The sequence below is a fragment of the Podarcis gaigeae genome (assembly GCF_964106915.1).
Source record: "Podarcis gaigeae genome assembly, chromosome: 18".
Classification (NCBI taxonomy): domain Eukaryota; kingdom Metazoa; phylum Chordata; class Lepidosauria; order Squamata; family Lacertidae; genus Podarcis; species Podarcis gaigeae.
This window is the reverse complement of record NC_139696.1, coordinates 5,803,649-5,827,537: the sequence shown is the minus strand read 5'-3', so window position 1 is coordinate 5,827,537 and position 23,889 is coordinate 5,803,649. Positions and strand designations below refer to the sequence as shown.

At 50.0% G+C, this 23,889-nt stretch overlaps 1 protein-coding gene across 1 annotated transcript in view; it reads left to right on the top strand.

Moving 5' to 3' along the window:
* TIMM44 (translocase of inner mitochondrial membrane 44) overlaps nucleotides 1-23,614 on the top strand; it is a 29,731-nt gene extending 6,117 nt beyond the window's left edge. Inside the window, exons 4-13 of the mRNA XM_083720566.1 lie at nucleotides 203-283; nucleotides 5,042-5,191; nucleotides 7,664-7,803; nucleotides 9,445-9,530; nucleotides 10,794-10,886; nucleotides 13,039-13,163; nucleotides 15,126-15,176; nucleotides 17,883-17,972; nucleotides 20,452-20,562; nucleotides 22,704-23,614. Coding sequence (XP_083576692.1) covers nucleotides 203-283; nucleotides 5,042-5,191; nucleotides 7,664-7,803; nucleotides 9,445-9,530; nucleotides 10,794-10,886; nucleotides 13,039-13,163; nucleotides 15,126-15,176; nucleotides 17,883-17,972; nucleotides 20,452-20,562; nucleotides 22,704-22,823 — 1,047 coding nt within the window. The 3' untranslated portion in view covers nucleotides 22,824-23,614. The remainder of the gene's footprint in view (nucleotides 1-202; nucleotides 284-5,041; nucleotides 5,192-7,663; nucleotides 7,804-9,444; nucleotides 9,531-10,793; nucleotides 10,887-13,038; nucleotides 13,164-15,125; nucleotides 15,177-17,882; nucleotides 17,973-20,451; nucleotides 20,563-22,703) is intronic.
* The last annotated feature ends 275 nt before the right edge of the window (nucleotides 23,615-23,889 follow it).

Below are 23,889 nucleotides of genomic sequence, written 5' to 3'. Positions count from 1 at the left end.
GCCACAACTGGACCTAATGGTCAGGGGTCCCTTTACCTTTCCTAAAAAGGAGACGGAAGGCATCCATCTTGATTGGTCGTTACAAGAACATACACACAATGCAATCCTCCATGGCAGCCATAGGATGCTTGGGTAAAATAATAATAGATCATAATAAGAGGGAGAGTTTGATTTGCTTCTGTTGTCTTGCCTTCCGCTGCAGAAAACAATAGAGTCTGAGACAGTCAAGACCTCTGAAGTCCTTAAAAAGAAATTTGGAGAAATCACAGACACTGTCAAAGATGTAAGTATGTGTTTGTATATGATGGATCAATATTTAGGGTTATGTCTGGTGTTGCTTATATTTCAGAGCAGACCCACTGAAATGATTGGGCATGGCTAACGGAGGTCCATACATTTCCACGGGTCTGCTTTTGAACGAGACTTAGTTGGCTACAGCTCTTCAGCCCCTGGTTTTGTTTTACATTTCTCACTACGTATTCTCTGTCCTAGAGATTGGGGAGGGGAAGTATCAAAGGGAGATAACAAGGAAGGCGGGAATGAGAAAAGGCAGGCAGTGTCTGCAAGAAATCGTTGGGAGTGTGAAGTGACCGTGCTGAGGGTGCCCGCCAGTCAACTGTGCCCTTTTCCTTACTCTCCATTTCCTTCCCTCCCACTTGCCTGCCCCTCCCACAGTTAGTCAGATTTCTGTGCCACTTACATTTTCAGTTTTCATTGAAACGTTTTAGAGCCACATGGACCTTTTCTGGTAATAATAATAATAATAATTAATAAATTATTTGTACCCCGCCCATCTGGCTGGGTTTCCCCAGCCACTCTGGGCGGCTTCCACAAAGACCAAAAATACACTAAGATGTCACACATTAAAAACTTCCCTGAACAGGGCTGCCTTCAGATGTCTTCTGAATGTCAGGTACTTGTTTATCTCTTTGACATCTGATGGGAGGGTGTTCCACAGGGCAGGCGCCACTACTGAGAAGGCCCTCTGCCTGGTTCCCTGTAGCTTTGCTTCTCGCAATGAGGGAACCACCAAAAGGCCCTCGGTGCAGTGCCTCAGCGTCCGGGCAGAATGATGGGGGTGGAGACGCTCCTTCAGGTATACTGGACCGAGTATACCTGGTAATTCAGCAAGCCTCGGGTTTTATGTAATCATTTACAGTGGTACCTCGGGTTACATACGCTTCAGGTTACATACGCTTCAGGTTACAGACCCCGCTAACCCAGAAATAGTGCTTCAGGTTAAGAACTTTGCTTTAGGATGAGAACAGAAATCGTGCTCCGGCGGTGCAGCAGCAGCGGGAGTCCCTATTAGCTAAAGTGGTGCTTCAGGTTAAGAACAGTTTCAGGTTAAGAACGGACCTCCGGAACGAATTAAGTACTTAACCCGAGGTACCAATGTATTGCATTGATAATCTTACTTTTTCTCTGAGAAGCTCAAGGTGGCATTCATAGTTCCTCTCTCCTCACCCCCCATTTTATCCTTACAATAGCCCTCTGAGGTAGGTTAGGCTAAGAGACTGTAACTGGCCCAGGATTACTCCGTGATCGGGGGATTTGAATCTGGGTCTGCAACACTATCCTGGCAATGCTATTGAGCTAACCACGACCCATAGCAATTGTTTCAATGGATTTCTTGTTTGATTTCTAGGCTGTCGTGTTTGGTATCGCAGCGGCTGCATTTTTGTTGTTGTTCGCTTGGCGGTATTGTGATTATTGTGAGCCCCTTTGAGCCCAGCATTGGTTTTTTGGGGAAAAGCAGAAAGCAAATATTATATCGACTCGCTGCTCAAGCGCTGTGCTGGATCCCTGTTGTGCTTGGATGTATGTAGTGTTTTGGCTAGCTGAGGATGCTGGCTGTAAAGGCTGTGGCAGATTGCAGGAGGAATAAATTGATGTTTGAAGTAAAATGAGCACAAGCAAGTGATTTTCATATGCTGCTCAGAATATGTTTTGTGTAGAGCTGGGCGGTATTGCAATTAATTGCCTGAAACTGTTATGACGGTCAAACCGCAATACAGTGGTACCTCAGGTTACATATGCTTCAGGTTACATACACTTCAGGTTACATACGCTTCAGGTTACAGACTCCGCTAACCCAGAAATAGTACCTCGGGTGAAGAACTTTGCTTCAGGATGAGAACAGAAATTGTGCTCTGGTGGCGCGGAGGCAGCAGGAAGCCCCATTAGCTTAAGTGGTCTTCAGGTTAAGAACATTTCAGGTTAAAAATGGACCTCCGGGACGAATTAAGTTCTTAACCCGAGGTAACACTGTACTGGTTTCAGACTGAGCTAGTGATATGTTGCAGCTCCCTGGCTTCTGCAAGGACAGCGTATCTCACTCCAATCTGTGCTGGCGGCAGTCGGAAAGCCATGATGTATCGCAGGCTCAAATTGCCTTGTTCAGCTGAGAGGCGGGCGGCAGCGTTAGAAACTGATATACGAAAGCTAGGAGCTAAATTGCACCTTAAAACCTAGGTTATGGGAGCAACAACGGAACATCTAGGTGCGCTTTTTTAATAACAAGAATACAAAGCTGAAAATGAATGAACTGCAGTTAAAATATTATGTTCATTCTTCACACCGTCTAGGTCCATAGGTAGGCAAACTAAGGCCTGGGCGCTGGGTCCGGCCCAATCGCCTTCGAAATCTGGCCCACGGATGGTCCAGGAATCAGTGTGTTTTTACATGAGTAGAATGTGTCCTTTGATTTCAAATGCATCTCTGGGTTATTTGTGGGGCCTGCCTGGTGTTTTTACAAGAGTAGAATGTGTCCTTTTATTTAAAATGTATTTTTGGGTTATTTGTGGGGCCTGCCTGGTGTTTTTACAAGAGTAGAATGTCTCCTTTTATTTCAAATGCATCTCTGGGTTATTTGTGGGGCCTGCCTGGTGTTTTTACAAGAGTAGAATGTGTCCTTTTATTTAAAATGTATTTTTGGGTTATTTGTGGGGCCTGCCTGGTGTTTTTACAAGAGTAGAATGTCTCCTTTTATTTAAAATGCATCTCTGGGTTATTTGTGGGGCATAGGAAATCGTTCATTTTTTCCTTCAAAATATAGTCTGGCCCCCCACAAGGTCTGAGGGACAGCGGACCGGAAAAGTTTGCGGACCCCTGGTCTAGTCCTTCCCCTGCCCCCCCCCCCAATATTCTTGAGAGGGTCTCTTCTCCAGTCTTCAGAGAGTAGCTGGAAGTGGGGAGGCAGAAAAAGGTCCTCCTTTCCTTCCGTTTTGCAGTTTTAATCTGAAATCTTAGGTGTGGTATTACACCCAGGGATCAGAAACTGCTTGCGCTAATGGAAATGCTCTTAGAATTTCAGACATAGTGATATATCGGTACATTGTGATATTTAGCTGCTGATGTATCACGATGCTGAAAACCAGATGCTGCCTGGCCTAGTTTTGTGATGTGTATTTGGGAACACTGTACATTGCCTGCGTTTCTCAAACGTTGGGACTATGATTAATGCTTAAGCTGCAGAAAGATGTATTGTCTGAGTGCTGCTGTAATACTTGGGTTCAACTGTTTCACTTGTGGCCATTCTTTTCAGTTCACCCAGGGGGGCGAAATTCGCTTTCGTTAACGCTCGATTGTCACTGGCACACCTGTGAATAACCTGTGTTTCTGGAATTACTTACCTGTGTGGTGTAGTGGTTAAGAGCGGTGGACTCGTAATTTGGTGAACCGGGTTCGATTCCCCGCTCCTCCACATGCAGCTGCTAGGTGACCTTGGGCCAGTCACAACTTCTATGAAGTCTCTCAGCCCCACTCATCTCACAGAGTGTTTGTTATGGGGGAGAAAGGGAAAGGAGATTGTTAGCCGCTTAGAGACTCCTTAGGGTAGTAATAAAGTGTGACTTTGGGTTCTCTGAAGTCTCTCAGCCTGTTTGACAGTGGGAGGAAAACCCTCGGAGGCGGTCAACTCTCCTTCCTTGGAGGTTTTTCAGCACAGCTTGGACAGCCACTTGCCATGGGTTCTTGAGTTGAGATTCCTGCATTGCAGTTGGACTAGATGACCCTCGGGGTCCCTCACAACTCTACAGTTCTAGGATGCTATGATTTAAAGTGCATCCAGTGAGCATTTAAAGCACATGATGTCCCCCAGATGATCCTGGGCATTGCAGATTCCCTCTCAGAGAGGCCAGTGTGGTGTAGTGGTTAAGAGCGGTAGTCTCGTAATCTGGGGAACCGGGTTTGCGTCTCCGCTCCTCCACATGCAGCTGCTGGGTGATCTTGGGCCAGTCACACTTCTCTGAAGTCTCTCAGCCCCACTCACCTCACAGAGTGTTTGTTGTGGGGCAGGAAGGGAAAGGAGAATGTGAGCCGCTTTGAGACTCCTTCAGGTAGTGATAAAGCGGGATATCAAATCCAAACTCTTCTTCTTCTTCTTTCGCTCCCTCCTGCCAAGCGGCATAGCTTTAATAGCAGAGTCTGGAGAGCTGGAAGAGCGCAATTGCCTCGCAACTGCCCCATTAGGCCATTAGGACGCTGGTGGTTCTGTGGTCTAAACCACTGAGCCTCTTGGGCTTGCCGATCGCAAGGTCGGCGGTTCGAATCCCCGCGACGGGGTGAGCTCCCTTTGCTCTGTCTCAGCTCCTGCCAACCTAGCAGTTCGAAAGCACACCGGTGCAAGTAGATAAATAGGCACCGCTGCGGCGGGAAGGTTAGCGGCGTTTCCGTGCACTCTGGTTTCTGTCACAGTGTCCCGTCGCACCAGAAGTCATTTAGTTCTGCTGGCCACATGACCCGGAAAGCTGTCTGCGAACACCTCACAGATTGTGGGGGAGGAAGGGAAAGGAGATTGTTAGCCGCTTTGAGACTCCTTAGGGTAATAAAGCGGGATATCCAATCCAAACTCCTCTTCTTCTTCTGTCTTGCATACCAGTGGCGTACTAGTATATAGAAGATGGAAAATTATATATATATTTGGGAGCTCATCATTAGTAGGGTGAAGGGTGAAGGCTGCTGCTTGACGGGGCTTGTGCCCCTGTGTCCCCCTCTTTGGGCATGCCTCGTTTAAGGGCTTCTTTCCCTTTGGCTGCAGAGCTTCGACGAAGTCAGTAAGAGCGATATCGGCCGGAAGATAAAGGAAGGTATGGAAGAAGCCACCAAAACTGCGAAGCAGTCCGCGGAATCGGTCACCAGAGGAGGAGAGAAGCTGGGACGGACGGCAGCGTTCAAGGCCATTTCCCAGGTACGTTCAAGGCCATTTCCCTGTGACAGGCTGCCGCCTTACTCCCAAGTAAGGCCATCTATACCTGCTGTTAACAGATACCCTCGCTTAGTGCATGGGTAACGTGACTGCCGATTAGGTGTGCTGTAAGATACCGTATTTTTCGCTCTATAAGACACACTTTTCCCCTCCTAAAAAGTAAGGGGAAATGTGTGTGCGTCTTATGGAGCAAATGCAGGCTGTGCAGCGATCCCTCTTGCTGTTTTGGCTACAGGGATAGCCATGCAAAGTTTGATTCAGAATATATTTTTTTCTTGTTTTCCTCCTCTAAAAGCTAGGTGCGTCTTGTGGTCGGGTGCATCTTATGGAGCGAAAAATGCAGTAAATTGCTCCCTGCATTCACACAGCAGGCCGTTTTTTAGGCAGGTCCTGCTTTCATTTTCATTTTCATTTCAAAGAACCCTGCGGGGAGGGGGACAGAATCAGCAGTGGCCTCAGCCCCATTCCATCCATCCTCCCCCCCCCCCCCAAATATCCACTCTGCATGGTGGCATTCCTCCATGTGAAGAGGCCTTGCTTACTTACTTATTTCCCGCCCATATGGCTTGGTTTTCCCAACCACTCTGGGCAGCTCTCAACAGAATATGATAAACACGATAAAACTTCCCTAAACTGTGCTGCCTTCAGATGTCTGTCCCTAAACTTGGAGCCTGCAGACTCGCTCCTGGAATAATAATGGCTCCCAACAGAATATAAAAAAATACGATAAAGCATCAAACATTAAGAACTTCCCTAAACAGGGTTGCCTTCAGGTGTCTTCTAAAAGTCAGACAGTTGTTTATTTCCTTGACATCTGATGGGAGGGTGTTCCACAGTGAGGTTGCCACCACTGAGAAGGCCCTCTGCCTGGTTCCCTGTAACCTTGCTTCTCGCAGGGAGGGAACTACCAGAAGACCCTTGGAGGTGGACCTCAGTGTCCGGGCTAAATGATGGGGGTGGAGACGCTTCTTCAGGTACAGGGTCTGGGCCGTTTAGGGCTTTAAAGGTCAGCACCAACACTGTAAATTGGGCTCTGAAATGTACTGGGAGCTGGCGAAGATCCTTTATGTGGTCCCGGAGGCTGCCTCAAGTCGCCAGTCTAGCTGCCACATTCTGGATTAGTTGTAGAGCAGAGTTAATTGTCCCCCTTGTTACAGAGAGGCTTGGCTGTCCTACACCACAGGCAGTACCTTCAGTTTCCCCCTGCGGAACGCTCTTTTAGCAGACATGACACAGAGGCATATTTGCTTTTTAGCGTTGGGCCTCCCGCACGGATCACGTTTGCAACCCGAGCGTTCACTGCAATAAGCATAGCAATAAAATGCAAAATTAGAAAGAAATTTAGAAAACCATTAGAAGGGGTTGAAGGAAGTCTTAGGCTGTGATAGCCTAAGATTTGTTATGTGGTTTTGGAGTTGGAAAATTTGTGCAAAAATCAATAACAATCATTTAAAAAGAAGAAGAAAAGAAATGCAGATCTATCTGAATTTTTTTAAAGCCAACCAAAGCAGAAAAGGGCTTTTTCGGGCCACACAGTGAAACACCAGGGCGGTTGTGGTTGGGGGATGGGATGGACAAATGCACCCTACAGGGTTGGGTTGGTCAGCTCAGGTGTAATAATAATAATAATAATAATAATAATAATAATAATAATAATATTTTTTTATTTATACCCCGCCCTCCCCAGCCAAGGTCGGGCTCAGAGCAGCTTACAAGCAATAATAAAAACAAGATGAATGATTACAAACTTAAAAACAAAAATAAAACACAACAATTAAAATAATGGAACATTAAAATATTAAAATGTAGCCTCATCGCAGGAGGAGAAGGAAAAGAAGGGGGGAAAGAGAGAGAGAGGGGGGCGGGCGGGAGGGAATCAAACTGGCTCCAAGCCAAAGGCCAGGCGGAACAACTCTGTCTTACAGGCCCTGCGGAAAGAAATCAGATCCTGCAGGGCCCTGGTCTCATGAGGCAGAGCGTTCCACCAGGCCGGAGCCAGCGTTGAAAAGGCCCTGGCTCTGGTTGAAGCCAGTCTAACTTCCTTAGGGCCCGGGACCACTAGGGTGTTGCTATTTATGGACCTTGAGGCTCTCCGTGGGGCATACCAGGAGAGGCGGTCCCGGAGGTACGAGGGTCCTAGGCCGTGAAGGGCTTTAAAGGTCAAAAGCAGCACCTTAAATCTGACCCTGTACTCCACCGGGAGCCAGTGCAGCTGGAAAAGCACTGGGTGAATATGCTCCCATGGCAGAGACCCCGTGAGGAGCCTCGCTGCAGCATTCTGCACCCGCTGGAGTTTCTGGGACAGCTTCAAGGGCAGCCCCGCATAGAGCGAATTACAGTAGTCAAGCATGGAGGTGACCGTCGCATGGATCACTGTGGCCAAGTCAGGGCGGGAAAGGTTAGAGTCTGCGGGACTCCTGCCCTCTCCGCTGTAACCGCCTCTTCCTCTTCCAGGGCGTGGAGACGGTCAAGAAAGAGATCGACGAGAGCGTCCTGGGCCAGACGGGGCCTTATAAGCGGCCGGAAAGGCTCCGGAAGCGGACGGAATTTGCTGGCGAGAGGCTGAAGGAAGAGAGGATATTTGAAGCCAACGAGTGAGTGGTGGCTGGGAGGGGGGGTGCGGTTTGCAGGGGTGTCTGGGCGCTGGCAGTTTCTTCCCTGAAGGCGGAGGCCCGGCAGCGTGCAGTAGAGGACGGGGGTCGATGGAGCCCAGATGGAGACCGGGGGCAAGCTCTGGTCCCTAGGATCGCTCTGACACGGTCTTTGCTAGGAGCCCCTCTGTTACGGCTGCTGCTGGTCGTGGTAGGGAAGGCTGAAACAGATGGACGGGGGCTGTGATTTGTTGAAGGAGCGTCTCCACCCCCATCGTTCTGCCCGGACGCTGAGGTCCAGCGCTGAGGGTCTTCTGGCGGTTCCCTCATTGCGAGAAGCAAAGCTACAGGGAACCAGGCAGAGGGCCTTCTGGGTAGTGGCGCCCGCCCTGTGGAACGCCCTCCCTTCAGATGTGAAGGAAATAAGCAGCTATCCTATCTTTAGAAGACATCTGAAGGCAGCCCTGTTCAGGGAAGTTTTTAATGTATGACAAATTAGTGTATTTTTGGTATTTGTGGAAGCCACCCAGAGTGGCTGGGGAAACCCAGCCAGATGGGCGGGATACAAATAAATAATAATAATAATAATAATAATAATAATAATAATAATAATAATAATAATTATTATTATTATTATTATTATTATTATTATTGAAAAGCAGCTCCTCTCGGGGTGGGGAGAAGCTCAAGTGCTTTGCGCAGAGAAAGCCCCAGGTCCAGTCTCTGGCTCAGGTTCACAGCATAAAATCACAATATTAAAACACAAAATACATATTGTGAACCTACACAGAAGAAGAAGAAGAAGAGTGGCTAACATTCTCCTTTTCCTTCCTGCCCCACAACAAACACTCTGTGAGGTGAGTGGGGCTGAGAGACTTCAGAGAAGTGTGACTGGCCCAAGCTCACCCAGCAGCTGCAGGTGGAGGAGCGGGGAAGCGAACCCAGTTCACCAGATTACGAGTCCACTGCTCTTAACCACTACACCACACTGGCTCACAGACCCTGCGATCGTCGTAAGGGGCCCTGCTCCGTGTGCCTCCTCATTGAGAGGTCTGGAGGGCAGCAACACAAAAACAGGGTCTTTTATGTGGTGACTCCCTGTCTGTGAAATTCGCTCCCTGGGGATAAAGGTAAGGGCACCTGTGACTATTAGGTCCAGTCGTGGCCGACTCTGGGGTTGCGGCGCTCATCTCGCTTTATTGGCCGAGGGAGCCGGCGTCCAGCTTCCGGGTCATGTGGCCAGCAGGACTAAGCCGCTTCTGGCGAACCAGAGCAGCGCACGGAAACGCCGTTTACCTTCCCGCCGGAGTGGTACCTATTTATCTACTTGCACATGACGTGCTTTCGAACTGCTAGGTTGGCAGGATATACACTTTAAGGCACCAGGCAAAAGCATTCCTTTTTAACCAGGCTGATTGACATCCGATACCCGATTTAAAATGTGCTGGGAGTAAGGAAGGGATTATTGGGTTGCTCTGGTTTTTTTATTTTTGCTATGCACGGTGTGCTTTTCCATTGTGCTTTTATGCTGCTACGAACCGCACTGAGACCTGCAGGTGTAGGGCAGCATGGAAATTTAAAAATTAAAATAAACATTATTTTTTGTTCCTCCCTCCCCTTCATTGGCTCCTCCTCTTCTTCCAGGGAGGCGATGGGCGTTGTACTCCACAAGGACTCCAAATGGTACCAGCAGTGGAAGGAGTTCAAGGACAACAACGTGGTGTTCAACCGTAAGCTGTGCCTGCAGGGAGAGCTCCTCCCTGCATCTTCTCCCCTTTCTGGTCCTATAAATGCAGGCTGAGTTAGGCAGGGCCCAGTGCCATGTGTGAGGGACTCACAGCGGTCCATGAAGGCACAGGTTAATTCTGTGTCCACGGCGGCTGCCTACCAGCTCCATCTGGTACGCAGAATGAGACCCTCCCTGCCCTTGGACTGTCTGGCCAGAGTGGTGCATGCTCTGGTTATCTCCCGCTTGGACTACTGCAATGCGCTCTACGTGGGGCTACCTTTGAAGGTGACCCGGAAACTGCAATTAATCCAGAATGCGGCAGCTAGACTGAGGACTGGGAGCGGCCGCCAAGACCACATAACACCGGTCTTGAAAGATCTACATTGGCTCCCAGTACGTTTCCCAGCACAATTCAAAGTGTTGGTGTTGACCTTTAAAGCCCAAAATGGCCTCGGTCCAGTATACCTGAAGGAGCGTCTCCACCCCCATTGTTCTGCCCGGACACCGAGGTCCAGCGCTGAGGGCCTTCTGGCGGTTCCCTCATTGCGAGAAGCAAAGCTACAGGGAACCAGGCAGAGGGCCTTCTCGGTGGTGGCGCCCTCCCTGTGGGAAATTCCCTTGTTCCAACAACGTTTCCTGCTGCTATCCCGGATTGTTAGATATCCCATAAACTGTCCCCGGGACAGGTGAGGCTGCTGATCCCTTGTTTTCAAATCTGAAAGTTGACAGCTATGCCTCTATTGGCTCCCAGTACATTTCTCAGCACAATTCAAAGTGTTGGTGCTGACCTTGAAAGCCCTAAATGGCCCAGTACACTTGAAGGAGCGTCTCCACCCCCATTGTCCATTCCGGACACGGAGGTCCAGCTCCGAGTGCCTTCTGGCAGTTCCCTCCCTGAGAGAAGTGAGGTAACAGGGAACCACGCAGAGGGCCTTCTCAGTGGTGGCACCTGCCCTGTGGAACGCCCTCCCATCAGATGTCAAGGAAATTAAACAACTACCTGACTTTTAGAAGACATCTGAAGGCAGCCCAGTTTAGGGAACTTTTACCGTGTTTTTAATATTCTGTTGAGAGCTGCCCAGATTGGCTGGGGAAACCCAGCCAGGTGGGTGTGAAATAAGTAAGTAATTAAGCAAGTAAGGCAGGCCTCATTGGGCCTCTTCACCTGGAGGAATGCCCCCATGCAGAGTGGATTTTTTTTTGGGGGGGGAGTGTGGAGGGAATGGGGCTGAGGCCGCTGCTGATTCTGTCCCCCTCCCCACAGGTTTCTTTGAAATGAAAATGAAATATGACGAGAGCGACAACGCCATCATCCGGGCCTCTCGCGTTGTGACGGACAAGATGACAGACTTCATCGGTGAGTCTCTCTCCTTGCCTTTCGCCTTCAAGCGCTGCTGGCTGGCCCTATAGGGACGTGGGTAGCGCTGTGGTCTAAACTCCTGAGCTTGCCGATCAGAAAGTCGGCGGTTTGATGGGGTGAGGTGAGCTTTTGTTGCTCCATCCCAGCTCTTGCCAACCAGTAGTTCGAAAACAAGTAGATAAATAGGTACCACTCCAGCGGGAAGGTAAACGGTGTTTCCATGCTCTCTGGTTTCCGTCACGGTGTCCCCTTGTGCCAGAAGCGGTTTAGTCCTGCTGGCCACATGACCCGGAAAGCTGTCTGTGGACAAACCCTGGCTCCCTTGGCGTGAAAGCAAGATGAGCGCCACAACCCCAGACTCACCTTTGACTGGACCTAACCGTCCTGGGGTCCTTTACCTTTTACCTTTGCCCTCAGGTCTCTGTGCGGTTCACAAGGTAAAATGGCTCTCCACCCCCCTCTCTCTGCTCACAACTCCCTCTATGACTAGAGTTGAAGCTCTGGGGCTGACTGGAGACTGCAGGATGGGTGGAAAGGAGGCTGCGGCTGTTGCCCCACGTTTCAGCTGCTAGATGGCAGGGAGGCTGAGCAATGTAAACAAAGCCCTGTGGCGCTTCCAGTCCCTTTGGGGCTTCCTCTGCCCTCACTGACGTCCTCTCCGGACTCCAGGAGGGTCTCCTTGTGAGCCACGAGGACTCTCGAGCTCTCTCCCGCCATTTCCCGGTTCAAACCTATCTTATCTGTTTCCCAGTGGTGCACTTATATGTGGTCGACTGCTCATAAGTGTGTGTGTGGGGGTGCCTGTATCGCGTTGTGGTTTAGCGGTTGAAGTGTTGTCTAGGCATCTGTAGGAAGAAGCCCACTTGGGTCTCTCAAAAGAGCCAGTGTGGTGTAGTTGTTAGGAGCGGTGGCCTCGTAATCTGGTGAACCGGGTTCGCGTCTCCGCTCCTCCACCTGCAGCTGCTGGGTGACCTTGGGCCAGTCACGCTTCTCTGAAGTCTCTCAGCCCCACTCATCTCACAGAGTGTTTGTTGTGGGGGAGGAAGGGAAAGGAGAAGGTTAGCCGCTTTGAGACTCCAAACTCCTCCTCCTCCTCCTCCTCCTCTCTGGCTTCTTCCAGATGCTACACACAGGGTTTCTCCCCTCCACCCCATGGTCTTAAGGACTAGCACCTTGGTTTTTCACGACATAGGGAAGCAAAGCTGAGAGTTTTGGGTCGCTGAGTGATTCTTCTGTTAGGATATAGTTCTGTTCCACCTTAGAAGGATCAGGCATGACTGTTGTGTGTCACACGCCTGTTCACTTCCAGCACAGTTTGCTGGGAACTTCCGTTTGTATATGTCTTTTGCTATCCGGTTGTTTGCTTGGACACAAAGGGAAGCAGACATGTTTTTTCCCTTGTTCCTGAACTATGCTGAATAAAGGTAAAGGGACCCCTGACCATTAGGTCCAGTCGTGGCCGACTCTGGGGTTGCGGCGCTCATCTCGCTTTACTGGCCGAGGCAGCCGGCGTACAGCTTCCGGGTCATGTGGCCAGCAGGACTAAGCCGCTTCTGGTGAACCAGAGCAGCGCACGGTAACGCTGTTTACCTTCCCGCCGGAGCGGTACCTTTTTATCTACTTGCATTTTGACGTGCTTTAAAACTGCTAGGTGGGCAGGAGCAGGGACAGAGCAACGGGAGCTCACCCCATCATTGCGGGGATTCGAACCGCCGACCTTCTGATCGGCAAGTCCTAGGCTCTGTGGTTTAACCCACAGCACCACCCACGTCCCTTCTTATGCTGAATAAACTCCTGTAAATAATGCTTACACATGTCTCTGTCCGCCACTTCTGTTGTGAAGATTTATTCACACTGCTGATAAGAGCGTGCCAAGTCTCTAAAGGTCCCCGAGGCTTGTGTCTCTGATTGATGCTGTTCTGAAAACTGGAGTTCGCCCTGCTGCCGGCCGGTGGCTGGAGCCAGCCGGGGGGGGGGGCCTGCTAAATGCCCCCGTCTCCCCGGACGCATCCCAACATCTTCGCCAGGAACCCAGCCCTTGCTTAAAGTCGAGGATGTCAGATCCTCCAGGGGTTTCTCACACCCCCCCAACGTCACTCTGAATCCGCTCCAAATGTCAACCCTCTGTTGCCTCTGGTTGTATCGGCAGGCGGGCTGTTCTCCAAGACTGAAATGTCGGGGGTCCTGACTGAGATCCTCCGCGTCGACCCAAACTTCGACAAGGACCGGTTCCTCAAGCAGTGTGAGGACGACATCATCCCCAACATCCTAGAGGCAGGTTTGGGGTGTGGGGGTCTCTTGTGTGCCCAAGCAGCGAGGTGGGGTGTGTGTGTCTCGTTTAAAGGCGGCAATGTGGGAAGTGGCCCTGGCATCACAGCAGAGAGAGAGAGAGTCAACTGATGGCTTTCAGGAAGGTGTCAAAGTCCAGAAAAAGGAGGGATGAGGCAGGATCTTTCTCTATTCATTTTTATTTATTTATTGAATCAATAATAATAATGATGATGATTTATTTATACTTTGCCCATCTGGCTGAGTTTCCCCAGCCACTCTGGGCGGCTCCCAATCAAGTGTTAAAAAACAGTATAGCATTAAATATTAAAAACTTCCCTAAACAGGGCTGCCTTCAGATGTCTTTTAAAGATAGGGTAGCTGCTTATTTCCTTTACATCTGAAGGGAGGGTATTCCACAGGGCGGGCACCACTCCCGAGAAGTCCCTTTGTCTGGTTCCCTGTAACCTGACTTCTCGCAATGAGGGAACTGCCAGAAGGCCCTCGGTGCTGGATCTCAGTGTCCGGGCTGAACGTTGGGGGTGGAGACGCTCCTTCAGGTATACTGGACCGAGGCCGTTTAGGGGTTTAAAGGTCAGCACCAACACTTTGAATTGTCCAAGCATGAGATAACTAGAGCATGCACCACTCTGGAGAGACAGTCCGCAGGCAGGTAGGGTCTCAGCCTGCGTACCAGATGGAGCTGGTAGACAGCCGCCCTGGACACAGAATTGACCTGTGCCTCCATGGACAGCCGTGAGTCCAAAATGACTCCCAGGCTGTGCACCTGGTCCTTCAGGGGCACAGTTACCCCATTCAGGACCAGGGAGTCCCCCACACCCGCCTGCCCCCTGCCCCCCCAAAACAGTCCTTCTGTCTTGTCAGGATTCAACCACAATCCGTTAGCCGCCATCCATCCTCCAACCGCCTCCAGAAACTCACACAGGACCTTCACCGCCTTCACTGGTTCTGAGTTGAAAGAGAGGTAGAGCTGGGTATCATCCGCATACTGATGAACACCCAGCCCTGGCACCTTCAGTTGGTGCTGGGAGAAAAACTCCCATCTGAAATCTTGGAGAGCCAAGTGTAAAAACAGATAAATTCTGCTGGCCGCTATGCAACTCAAAAATAGCTGCTTCCCAAGGTTTTAATCCTCCGACGGCATCCTGCAGAACCTCTTCCTTCCCTCCTGTAAAACTTTGATTCCTGCTATCGATCATGAAATAGCGGTTGTTGATGCCCAGCAAGCCCGGGGCCCCCGCCAAATTGTTTTCTTCTGCAGTTTTGTTGCCCCCCCCCCCCCCGCAGCTATTAAACACCATCCTTTCTCCACCCAGCCAGCCGAGTCATAAATATGTCAGTAACTTGCTGGACTTTGCCATGTTGCTCCTGAGTTATTCTGCTCTCTTTTCCTGCTATCAGCAAAACGGGACACTCTCACACAGGAAAGCAATTTGCTGAGTGTTTAAGGGACGGCTTCTCCCACTTGCCTGCCTTCCCCCCCCCTGCCCTTCCCCAAAAATCCCAGGCCGAACAGTTTTCCCTGGGAAGACCAGATGTCCTCTTCTGCCAACTTCCTTATTAAATCTTCATTTGATCGTCTGCCAGCTCCTCCGTGATCTCTCCCAGCAGCTTGGTGTCCCAACTCTACAGTTCTCTGATTCTTTATTAGAACTCGGGTGCAAGGAAGAGAGTTGGGGGAAAGTTTTAGATTTAGGAATATCGGAACCTGCCTCATACAGAGTCAGGTGCATTGTTCCACGTGACTCAATATTGTCTACCCTGACTGGCACAGCTCTCTCTGGGGTGTGTGTTGAAGCTGGGACATTCTGTATGCCAAGCAGTCCCTCTACTCCAAGCCTACAGCCCTTAGGCCCTTCGTGTACTCTCCGTTGTCCTTCTGCTTATACCTCTGTGATCGCAGCTCCTTGTGTGTGATGCTCTGTTGTCTCTCCTCCTTTTCTTTAGGCCATTATAACCGGAGACCTGGATATCCTCAAGGACTGGTGTTACGAGGCGGTGAGTGTTTGCCCCGGGAGATGGCGTGATTGGTCCTGGCGGGGTTCGTGGGGATTGGTGATCTTTCCATCCTGACATTCAGGAGTGTCCCAAAAGGACATGAGAGCTGACCCCTTTCTCTCAGGCTTCCCAAAGGCTCCTGGCTGTCCTCTACAAGAAGGCACCATATTCTTCCCTCTATAAGACGCACCAAACCACAAGATGCACCTAGTTTTGGGAGGAGGAAAACAAGGGAAAAAATATTCTGAATCTCAGAAGCCAGAGCAGCAAGAGGGATCGCTGCGCAGCGAAAGCAGCAATCCCTCTTGCTGTTCTGGCTTCTGGGATAGCTGCACAGCCTGCATTCGCTCCATAAGACGCACACACATTTACTTTTTAGGAGGGAAAAGGTGCGTCTTATAGAGCAAAAAATATGGTAGGTTGCCAGATTACATCCAGGGATGCTCTTTTTAACTTCGTGTGCATGGGCAGTGGCGTAGCGTGGTGGCGGGCCCCCGGGGCAGTTGCCCCAGGTGCAGAATTGTCAGGGGCGCAAAAATTCAACACCTGGCGCTGCCTCTATACAGCTGAGTTCCATTGAAAACGGCTTCTCCATGTGAACCAGGGACGTCTCCTGAGAACAGAACAACTCTTCTTTTCTTACCTCTGTCAAGGAATTCTACTCAGTATTGATCCAGAGCAGAACTGCTGCTTAATAATAATAATAATAATAATAATAATAATAATAATAATAATTTATTTGTATCCCGCCCATCTGGCTGGGTTTCCCCAGCCACTCTGAGCGGCTTCCACAGAGACCAAAAATACACTAAGATGTCACACATTAAAAACTTCCCTGAACAGGGCTGCCTTCAGCTGTCTTCTGAATGTCAGGTAGTTGTTTATCTCTTTGACATCTGATGGGAGGGTGTTCCACAGGGCGGGCGCCACCACCGAGAAGGCCCTCTGCCTGGTTCCCTGTAGCTTTGCTTTTTGCAATGAGGGAACCGCCGGAAAGCCCTCGGCGCTGGACCTCAGCGTCCAGGCAGAACGATGGGGGTGGAGACGCTCCTTCAGGTATACTGGACCGAGGCCCATAATGGTCACAAATCCAGTACATTCAGGATTGGGCCTGTCCATAAGAAATCCAGTTGCAGTGGACTTAAACTTACAGTAACTTATTATAAGACTAAAACCTTAATATTAAGCATACTATGTACAGAACACCACACCAGAAGGAGAAGAGATAGAAAGAGAAACCCAGTCTCCTTCTGGCCTGACTATTATAGTCAGCATGACCTTGACAGAAGAGATAACAGAACCAGTTTAAACCAGCTGTACGCAGCTTCTCTGAAGGAATAACCCAAACACCACCTTCTGCTTGTTCCTTTCACACAAGCTTCCAGAACCCTCTTGAATTAAGTAGAATGGGAAAGATCAGATCAATACTTTCTGCACTAAGGAATGCAGACTGACAACCTCTGCAGCCGCGATCTGCGTGGCGCAGATGCCGTTAGGCCTTTAAATGCGATGCATACTCAGTCCATTTTCCTCCTACGCTGTACCGGGCACTGGCAACCCAGGCTACACCACTGCACATGGGTCCCACTGTCTTCCTGCTCAGGATGCGAAAATTCATATATCCGCCCACAAGGAACTATCCCCAAACTTTACTATAAACACCGCAGAGTCAATTTGCTTTCTTCCATGTTTTTCCTTGCTTGTTTCTGCCCTGCTGGTTGGTGGCACCCATTTTTGAGCAGAAACAATGGAAGGAGGGAGCGAGATCAGATAGATCAAGAGTGTGACGCGGCAGCTAAAAAAGCCAATGCAATTCTGGGCTGCATCAATAGGAGTATAGCATCTAGATCAAGGGAAGTAATAGTGCCACTGTATTCTGCCCTGGTCAGACCTCACCTGGAGTACTGTGTCCAGTTCTGGGCACCACAGTTCAAGAAGGACACTGACAAACTGGAACGTGTCCAGAGGAGGGCAACCAAAATGGTCAAAGGCCTGGAAACGATGCCTTATGAGGAACGGCTAAGGTAGCTGGGCATGTTTAGCCTGAAGAAGAGGAGGTTAAGGGGTGATATGATAGCCATGTTCAAATATATAAAAGGATGTCACATAGAGGAGGGAGAAAGGTTGTTTTCTGCTGCTCCAGAGAAGCGGACACGGAGCAATGGTTCCAAACTACAAGAAAGAAGATTCCACCTAAACATTAGGAAGAACTTCCTGACAGTGAGAGCTGTTCGACACTGGAGTTTGCTGCCAAGGAGTGTGGTGGAGTCTCCTTCTTTGGAGGTCTTTAAGCAGAGGCTTGACAACCATATGTCAGGAGTGCTCTGATGGTGTTTCCTGCTTGGCAGGGGGTTGGACTCGATGGCCCTTGTGGTCTCTTCCAACTCGATGATTCTATGATTCTATGATCAGGAGAGACCGGGCAAATTAGTTTCCCCTATTGTCTCCCTTTTGTTGGTTGGCTGCAGCCATTACAGGAAGAAACCATTGCGAACGGGGGCAGATTTGGAAAAACCAGCTGCCTCCTTCCAGCCCGGGCGGCTGCTGGGCTGATGCTGCCTGTACCACAGTGTTGAAAAGCTGATATCGCCCAGCGATGGGCGATTGGGGGCGGGAGAGACCTAAGTGCGCCGCCTTGAGGTCCTTGAAGGAAAGGGTCATATATATAAATTTAATAAATAATACCATGGAAATAACTTCTTTCAGACTTACAGCCAGCTGGCACACCCGATTCAGCAAGCGAAAGCGATGGGGCTTCAGTTCCACTCCAGGATTTTGGACGTCGACAATGTAGATGTGAGTGCTTGCCCCTCTTTCTTGGCCTGGACTGGGACATCTGGCAGTCAAAGGGCCAGTGTGGTGGTGTGGTTAAGAGCGGTAGTCTCGTAACCTGGGGAACCGGGTTCGCTTCCCCGCTCCTCCACATGCAGCTGCTGGGTGACCTTGGGCCAGTCACGCTTCTCTGAAGTCTCTCAGCCTCACTCACCTCACAGAGTGTTTGTTGTGGGGGAGGAAGGGAAAGGAGATTGTTTGCCGCTTTGAGACTCCTTAAAGGGAGTGAAAGGCGGGATATCAAATCCAAACTCTTCTTCTTTCGCTCCCTCCTGTCCAGCGGCAGAGCCTTAATAACAGAGCCTGGAGAGGAGGAGAGTTGGGAGAGCGCAATAGCCTTGCAACTGCCTCATTAGGCCATTAGGACGCTGGTGGCGCTGTGATCTAAACCACTGAGCCTCTTGGGCTTGCTGATCGGAAGGTCGGCGGTTCGAATCCCTGCGACGGGGTGATCTCCCATTACTCGGTCCCAGCTCTTGCCAACCTAGCAGTTTGAAAGCAAACCTGTGCAAGTAGATTAATAGGTACCGCTCTGGCGGGAAGGTAAATGGCGTTTCCGTGCACTGCTCTGGTTTGCCAGAAGTGGCTTAGTCATGCTGGCCACATGACCTGGAAGCTGTACGCTGGCTGCCTCAGCCAATAAAGCAAGATGAGCGCCGCAACCCCAGAGTCGGCCACGACTGGACCTAATGGTCAGCGGTCCCTTTACCTTTACCTGCTCAAAGCTATAAGGGCCGTGAATTGCAGCCGAATCTCATGGCATCTGTGGATGCGACATGAGTGGATCCACCCTTGATGCTATTTAGAATCTACTGGACTCCCTTATCTTTGTAGAAGAAAGGACTATCCAACGTAGCTGTTCGCTGGAGATGTAATATGGAACAATGCACACGGGTGGCACTGTGGTCTAAACCACTGAGCCTCTTGGGCTTGCTGATCAGAAGGTCGGCGGTTCGAATCCCCATGACGGGGTGAGCTCCTGTTGCTCTGTCCCAGCTCCTGCCAACCTAGCAGATCGAAAGCACACCAGCGCAAGTAGATAAATAGGCACCGCTGCGGCGGGAAGGTAAACGGTGTTTCCATGCGCTCTGGCTTCCATCACGGTGTCCCGTTGCACAAGAAGCGATTTAGTCCTGGTGGCCACATGACCCGGAAAGCTGTCTGAGGACAAACGCCGGCTCCCTCGGCCTGAAAGCGAGATGAGTGCCGCAACCCCAGAGTCGCCTTTGACTGGACTTAACCGTCCAGGGGTCCTTTTACCTATTAGGCCAAGACCTACTGGGAACAGTTACCTGCGCTGTCTTACCTTCTTTGAATAAAGAGCTAACTTCACTGACGCCATGGTTTTTTCTTAATCGCTGAACTACACTTGGCTCTGGCTCCCGGTAGAACCCGCTGCTATGCAAGAATCTTTTGCCCAATGTGGGGCTCGAACCCACAACCCTGAGATTATTTATTTATTTAACCCTGACTAGCGGGTGGCGCTGTGGGTTAAACCACAGAGCCCAGGACTTGCCGATCAGAAGGTCGGCGGTTCGAATCCCCGCAATGATGGGGTGAGCTCCCGTTGCTCGGTCCCTGCTCCTGCCCACCTAGCAGTTCGAAAGCACGTCAAAGTGCAAGTAGATAAATAGGTACCGCTCCGGCGGGAAGGTAAACGGCGTTTCCGTGCGCTGCTCTGGTTCGCCAGAAGCGGCTTAGTCCTGCTGGCCACATGACCCGGAAGGTGTACGCCGGCTCCCTCGACCAATAAAGCGAGATGAGCACTGCAACCCCAGAGTCGGCCACGACTGGACCTAATGGTCAGGGGTCCCTTTACCTTTAGCTATTTAGCTAAATATGTTAAAGATAACTTAATTGGAAAAGCTTGCAAATAATAGATAGGCTTAGGATTTAAATATGTAAGCATAAGATTTAAGATGTTTAAAGTTACCGTATTTTTTGCTCTATAAGACTCACCTTTTCCCTCCTGAAAAGTAAGTGGAAATGTGTGTGCGTCTTATGGAGCGAATGCAGGCTGCACAGCTATCACAGAAGCCAGAACAGCAAGGGGGATCACTGTGCAGCGAAAGCAGCAGTCCCTCTTGCTGTTCTGGCTTCTGAGATTCAGAATATTTTTTTTCTAGGTGCATCTTATAGAGCAAAAATACGGTAAATTAGAAAGAATGAAAGATGTTAAGTGATCAAGTTAAGTTTTTGAGAGAATTGATTTTGGAAAACTGTTCAAATGATATATAATGAAATTCAGCCAAGGGGATTTGAGGAAGTTACTTAATAATGTTACAGGATGTATGTATGTATGTTTGTTTGTGTGTATGTTTGTTTGTTTTGAATTTTTGAAAATTTATTTTAAAAAAATGGGAAAAAGAGCCTTGCGCTCTATCGACCGAGCTACCCAGCACCGCTATGGACTAGTAACTTGAAGTTTTTCTCCGCTTTGCAGCTTGCGATGGGCAAGATGATGGAGCAGGGACCTGTCTTGATCATCACTTTCCAAGCTCAGTTAGTCATGGTGATCAAAAACCAGAAAGGGGAAGTCGTGGAAGGAGACCCGGTGAGTAAAATTTGCCCAACTTGCCTTGCGCACTCAGGTCTTGTTAGCTGCCTTTATTTAACCTTCTGTTGCATCCAAACTGCTGGGCTAGGCTAGACAGACCTCTCCTGACAGACGGATTCCCAAAGTAACTGTGATTACCGTATTTTTCCGTGTATAAGGCTATGTTTTTTTCTTTAAAATGCATGCTAATAAGTGGAGGTCGTCTTATACATGGACAGTTCATAGGGTGGACGTTTGATTGGTTGCTGCCCCGCCTGTCAGCGGCTATTGTGCGTTTTATTGGTTGCTGCGTCAGTGTGTGGTGTTGATTGGTTGACGCTCCGGCAGTTGGGCGGGCGATTGGCAGCTTCTGCCGGTGATGGGACAGATGGGAGATGGGTTTTATGACGTGTGTAAGTGAGCAATTTTTTACAGCCGCCTCCCCAAAGCTCAACAATTCTGGGCCATCTCCCCCCATTTTCTTAAATTTGAGTCTCCCGAAATAGTCTTATACATGGGGGCGTCTTATAGACGGAAAAGTACGGTATTATCAAATAGCAGGGTGCTGCCCGTTAGGATTATAACCTCTTTACAGCCTCATGTTCCTGCAGCTTAGTTAGATGAACTTTTGCCTAAAAGCAAAGGAATGAACCTGCTGGGCTAGGCTAGACAGAACGCTCCTGACAGACGGGTTCCCAAAGCAAGTATGATTCCAGTGGTACCTTGGTTCTCAAACATAATCCGTTCCGGAAGTCTGTTCCAAAACCAAAATGTTCCAAAACCAAGGTGCGCTTTTCCATAGTAAGTAATGCAAAAATGGATTAATCCATTCCATACGTTTAAGAACAACCCCTAAAACAGCAATTTAACATTAATTTTACTGTCTAACAAAACCATTGATACATAAAATGAAAGCAATAATCAAAGTACTGTGCTATAAAATAAATAGTATTGTAGACGATAAAAATTAAAATTATTTCTTTTCCTTACCTGCACTGATGATAGTCATTGTTTGGATGGGTGGCTTTTATCCATCCATCCATCCATCCATCAATCAATCAATCAATCAATCAATAACTGAACTGGGATCCACACAGTCACATAAACAGATTACAGTGGTGCCCCGCAAGACGAATGCCTCGCAAGACGGAAAACCCGCTAGACGAAAGGGTTTTCCGTTTTGGAGGCGCTTCGCAAAACGAATTTCCCTATGGGCTTGCTTCGCAAGACGAAAATGCCTTGCGAGTTCCTGCGGGTTTTTTCCCCTTCCCCCCCCCTTTTCCTAAGCTGCTAAGCCGCTTATCAGCTGATCCACTAAAAGCCGCTAAACCACTAATAGCGCTAATCCGCTAAGTTGTCAATGGGCTTGCTTCGCAAGACGAAAAAACCGCTATACGAAGAGCCTTACGGAACGGATTAATTTCGCCTTGCGAAATTCTTGTACTTCTTGGGAATGTTCGGATGGCTCCTGCTTCTGGCGATTCTCCCAATACAGGTTTAGGAAGTCTCAGACAGCTGCAAAAGTTCTAAACAGTTCCATAAAGTTTTAAAAAATACTTATGAGTTATATGCATGGCGATTCCAGCTTTTCATTCCGGATTGACTTTTATCACAACTGAGAAGAATGACTGTATTTTCCGCTCTATAAGACACACTTTTTCCCTTCTAAAAAGTAAGGGAAAATGTGTGTGTGTGTCTTATGGAGGGAATGCAGGCTGCGCGGCTAAGCCAAAAGCCAGAACAGGGAGAGGGAGGCTTCACGGGCTGCCCCAGAAGCCAGAACAGTGAGACGGAGCGCTGTGCAGTGCTCCGTCTCGCTGTCTTAGGGGTTAGTGGCTCAAACCCTCCACAGGGCAGCGGGGTCCTTCATCCTGCTGCCCTCCGGAGGCTTCGCAGGCTGTCCCTAGAAGCCAGATCCCTCTTGCTGTTCTGGCTTCTGGGATTCAGAATTTTTTTTCCTTTTTCCTCTCCCTCCAAACTAGCTGCATCCTATTATCTGGTGCGTCCTATAGAGTGAAAAATACGGCAGTCCCTTTCCCAGTGTTTATGAATACAGGAAATAGTGGGGTTTTGGTGGGAGAGGGAGACAAAAAGTTATAATCCTAGTGCCCATGCCATGATGTGAACTGGCTGTAACTCTGAACGTCCCCCCTTTGCAGGAGAAAGTTCTACGTATGCTCTACGTTTGGGCCCTCTGCAGAGACCCAGACGAGCTCAACCCTTACGCCGCCTGGAGACTGCTGGACATTTCTGCGTCAAGCACTGAGCAGATCTTATGAGCTCGGCGTCTCCTCTGCCCGCCTCTGCCAGAACACAGGAGGAGCGCTTCTTTCCTCGCACAGAGGCCGGACAGGAGGGCAACTTGGGTGTGGCGCCGCTTTGCTGAGGACGCGGGGGTTCCGGCTCCAAGGCTGGCAGCGGGGAACGACTTGCGGGCCCCCCGGCCAGCAGTTGGGCATGGGGTGTTTCCTTGACACTGGAGCCGTGTGCCAAACTCTTGGGAGTTTCTCGGGGAGGACAAGCGAGGAAAGACCCCCGCTTCGGATCGCGGCATTGAGGAGTCCGAGGTGCACTTTGCCAAAGCAGCCAGGCTCGTCGTCCCCATTCCCCCTGCGCTTCAGGCGGCAACCTGGCCTGCGCGGTGCCCGCCCCCCAGCAGAACCAAAGAGACGCTCCTTTGCCATACCATCGTTTTTTGCAGGTGGATGTTGAAGGCCCGAACTACGGTTGCGGAGCGGGGAAGGGGAATGGCTCTGTGGGGCAGGGGAAGGTCTTTCAGCTTGGGTTGCTGCTCTGGGGAATGGAGGGTCCTGTCCCCCCCACAGTTGTCCTTTCACTGCAAGCTTGGCACATGGAGCAGTTGGGAGGGGGCTGCGGCTGTGAGGGGTTGTGACGGCCCTCAGCCCCAAGGCACACACACACACACACACACACACACACACACACACTCTCTCTCTCTCTCTCTCTCCACCCTGCCTGCCCCAAACACTCGGATTCAGCCTGATCTGGGCAAGTGGTATCATGGCAATAGATTCTTCTACCACTTCTGTAAATTAAATACGTATATCCAGCTTGCTTGTCCCAGTGTCTCTGTGCGTTTGGGGGGAGGCAGAACGAGCAGCTTGACCAGCTGTCCTGCCATGGGGCTCCCTCCACATAGCTTCCTGAGCTTGCCAATCGGAAGGTTGGCGGTTCGAATCCCCGCGACGGGGTGAGCTCCCCTTGCTCTGTCCCAGCGAACCTAGCAGTTCGAAAGCACACCACTGCAAGTAGATAAGTAGGTGCCGCTCTGGCGGGAAGGTAAACGGCATTTCCGTGCGCTCTGGTTTCCATCACGGTGTCCCG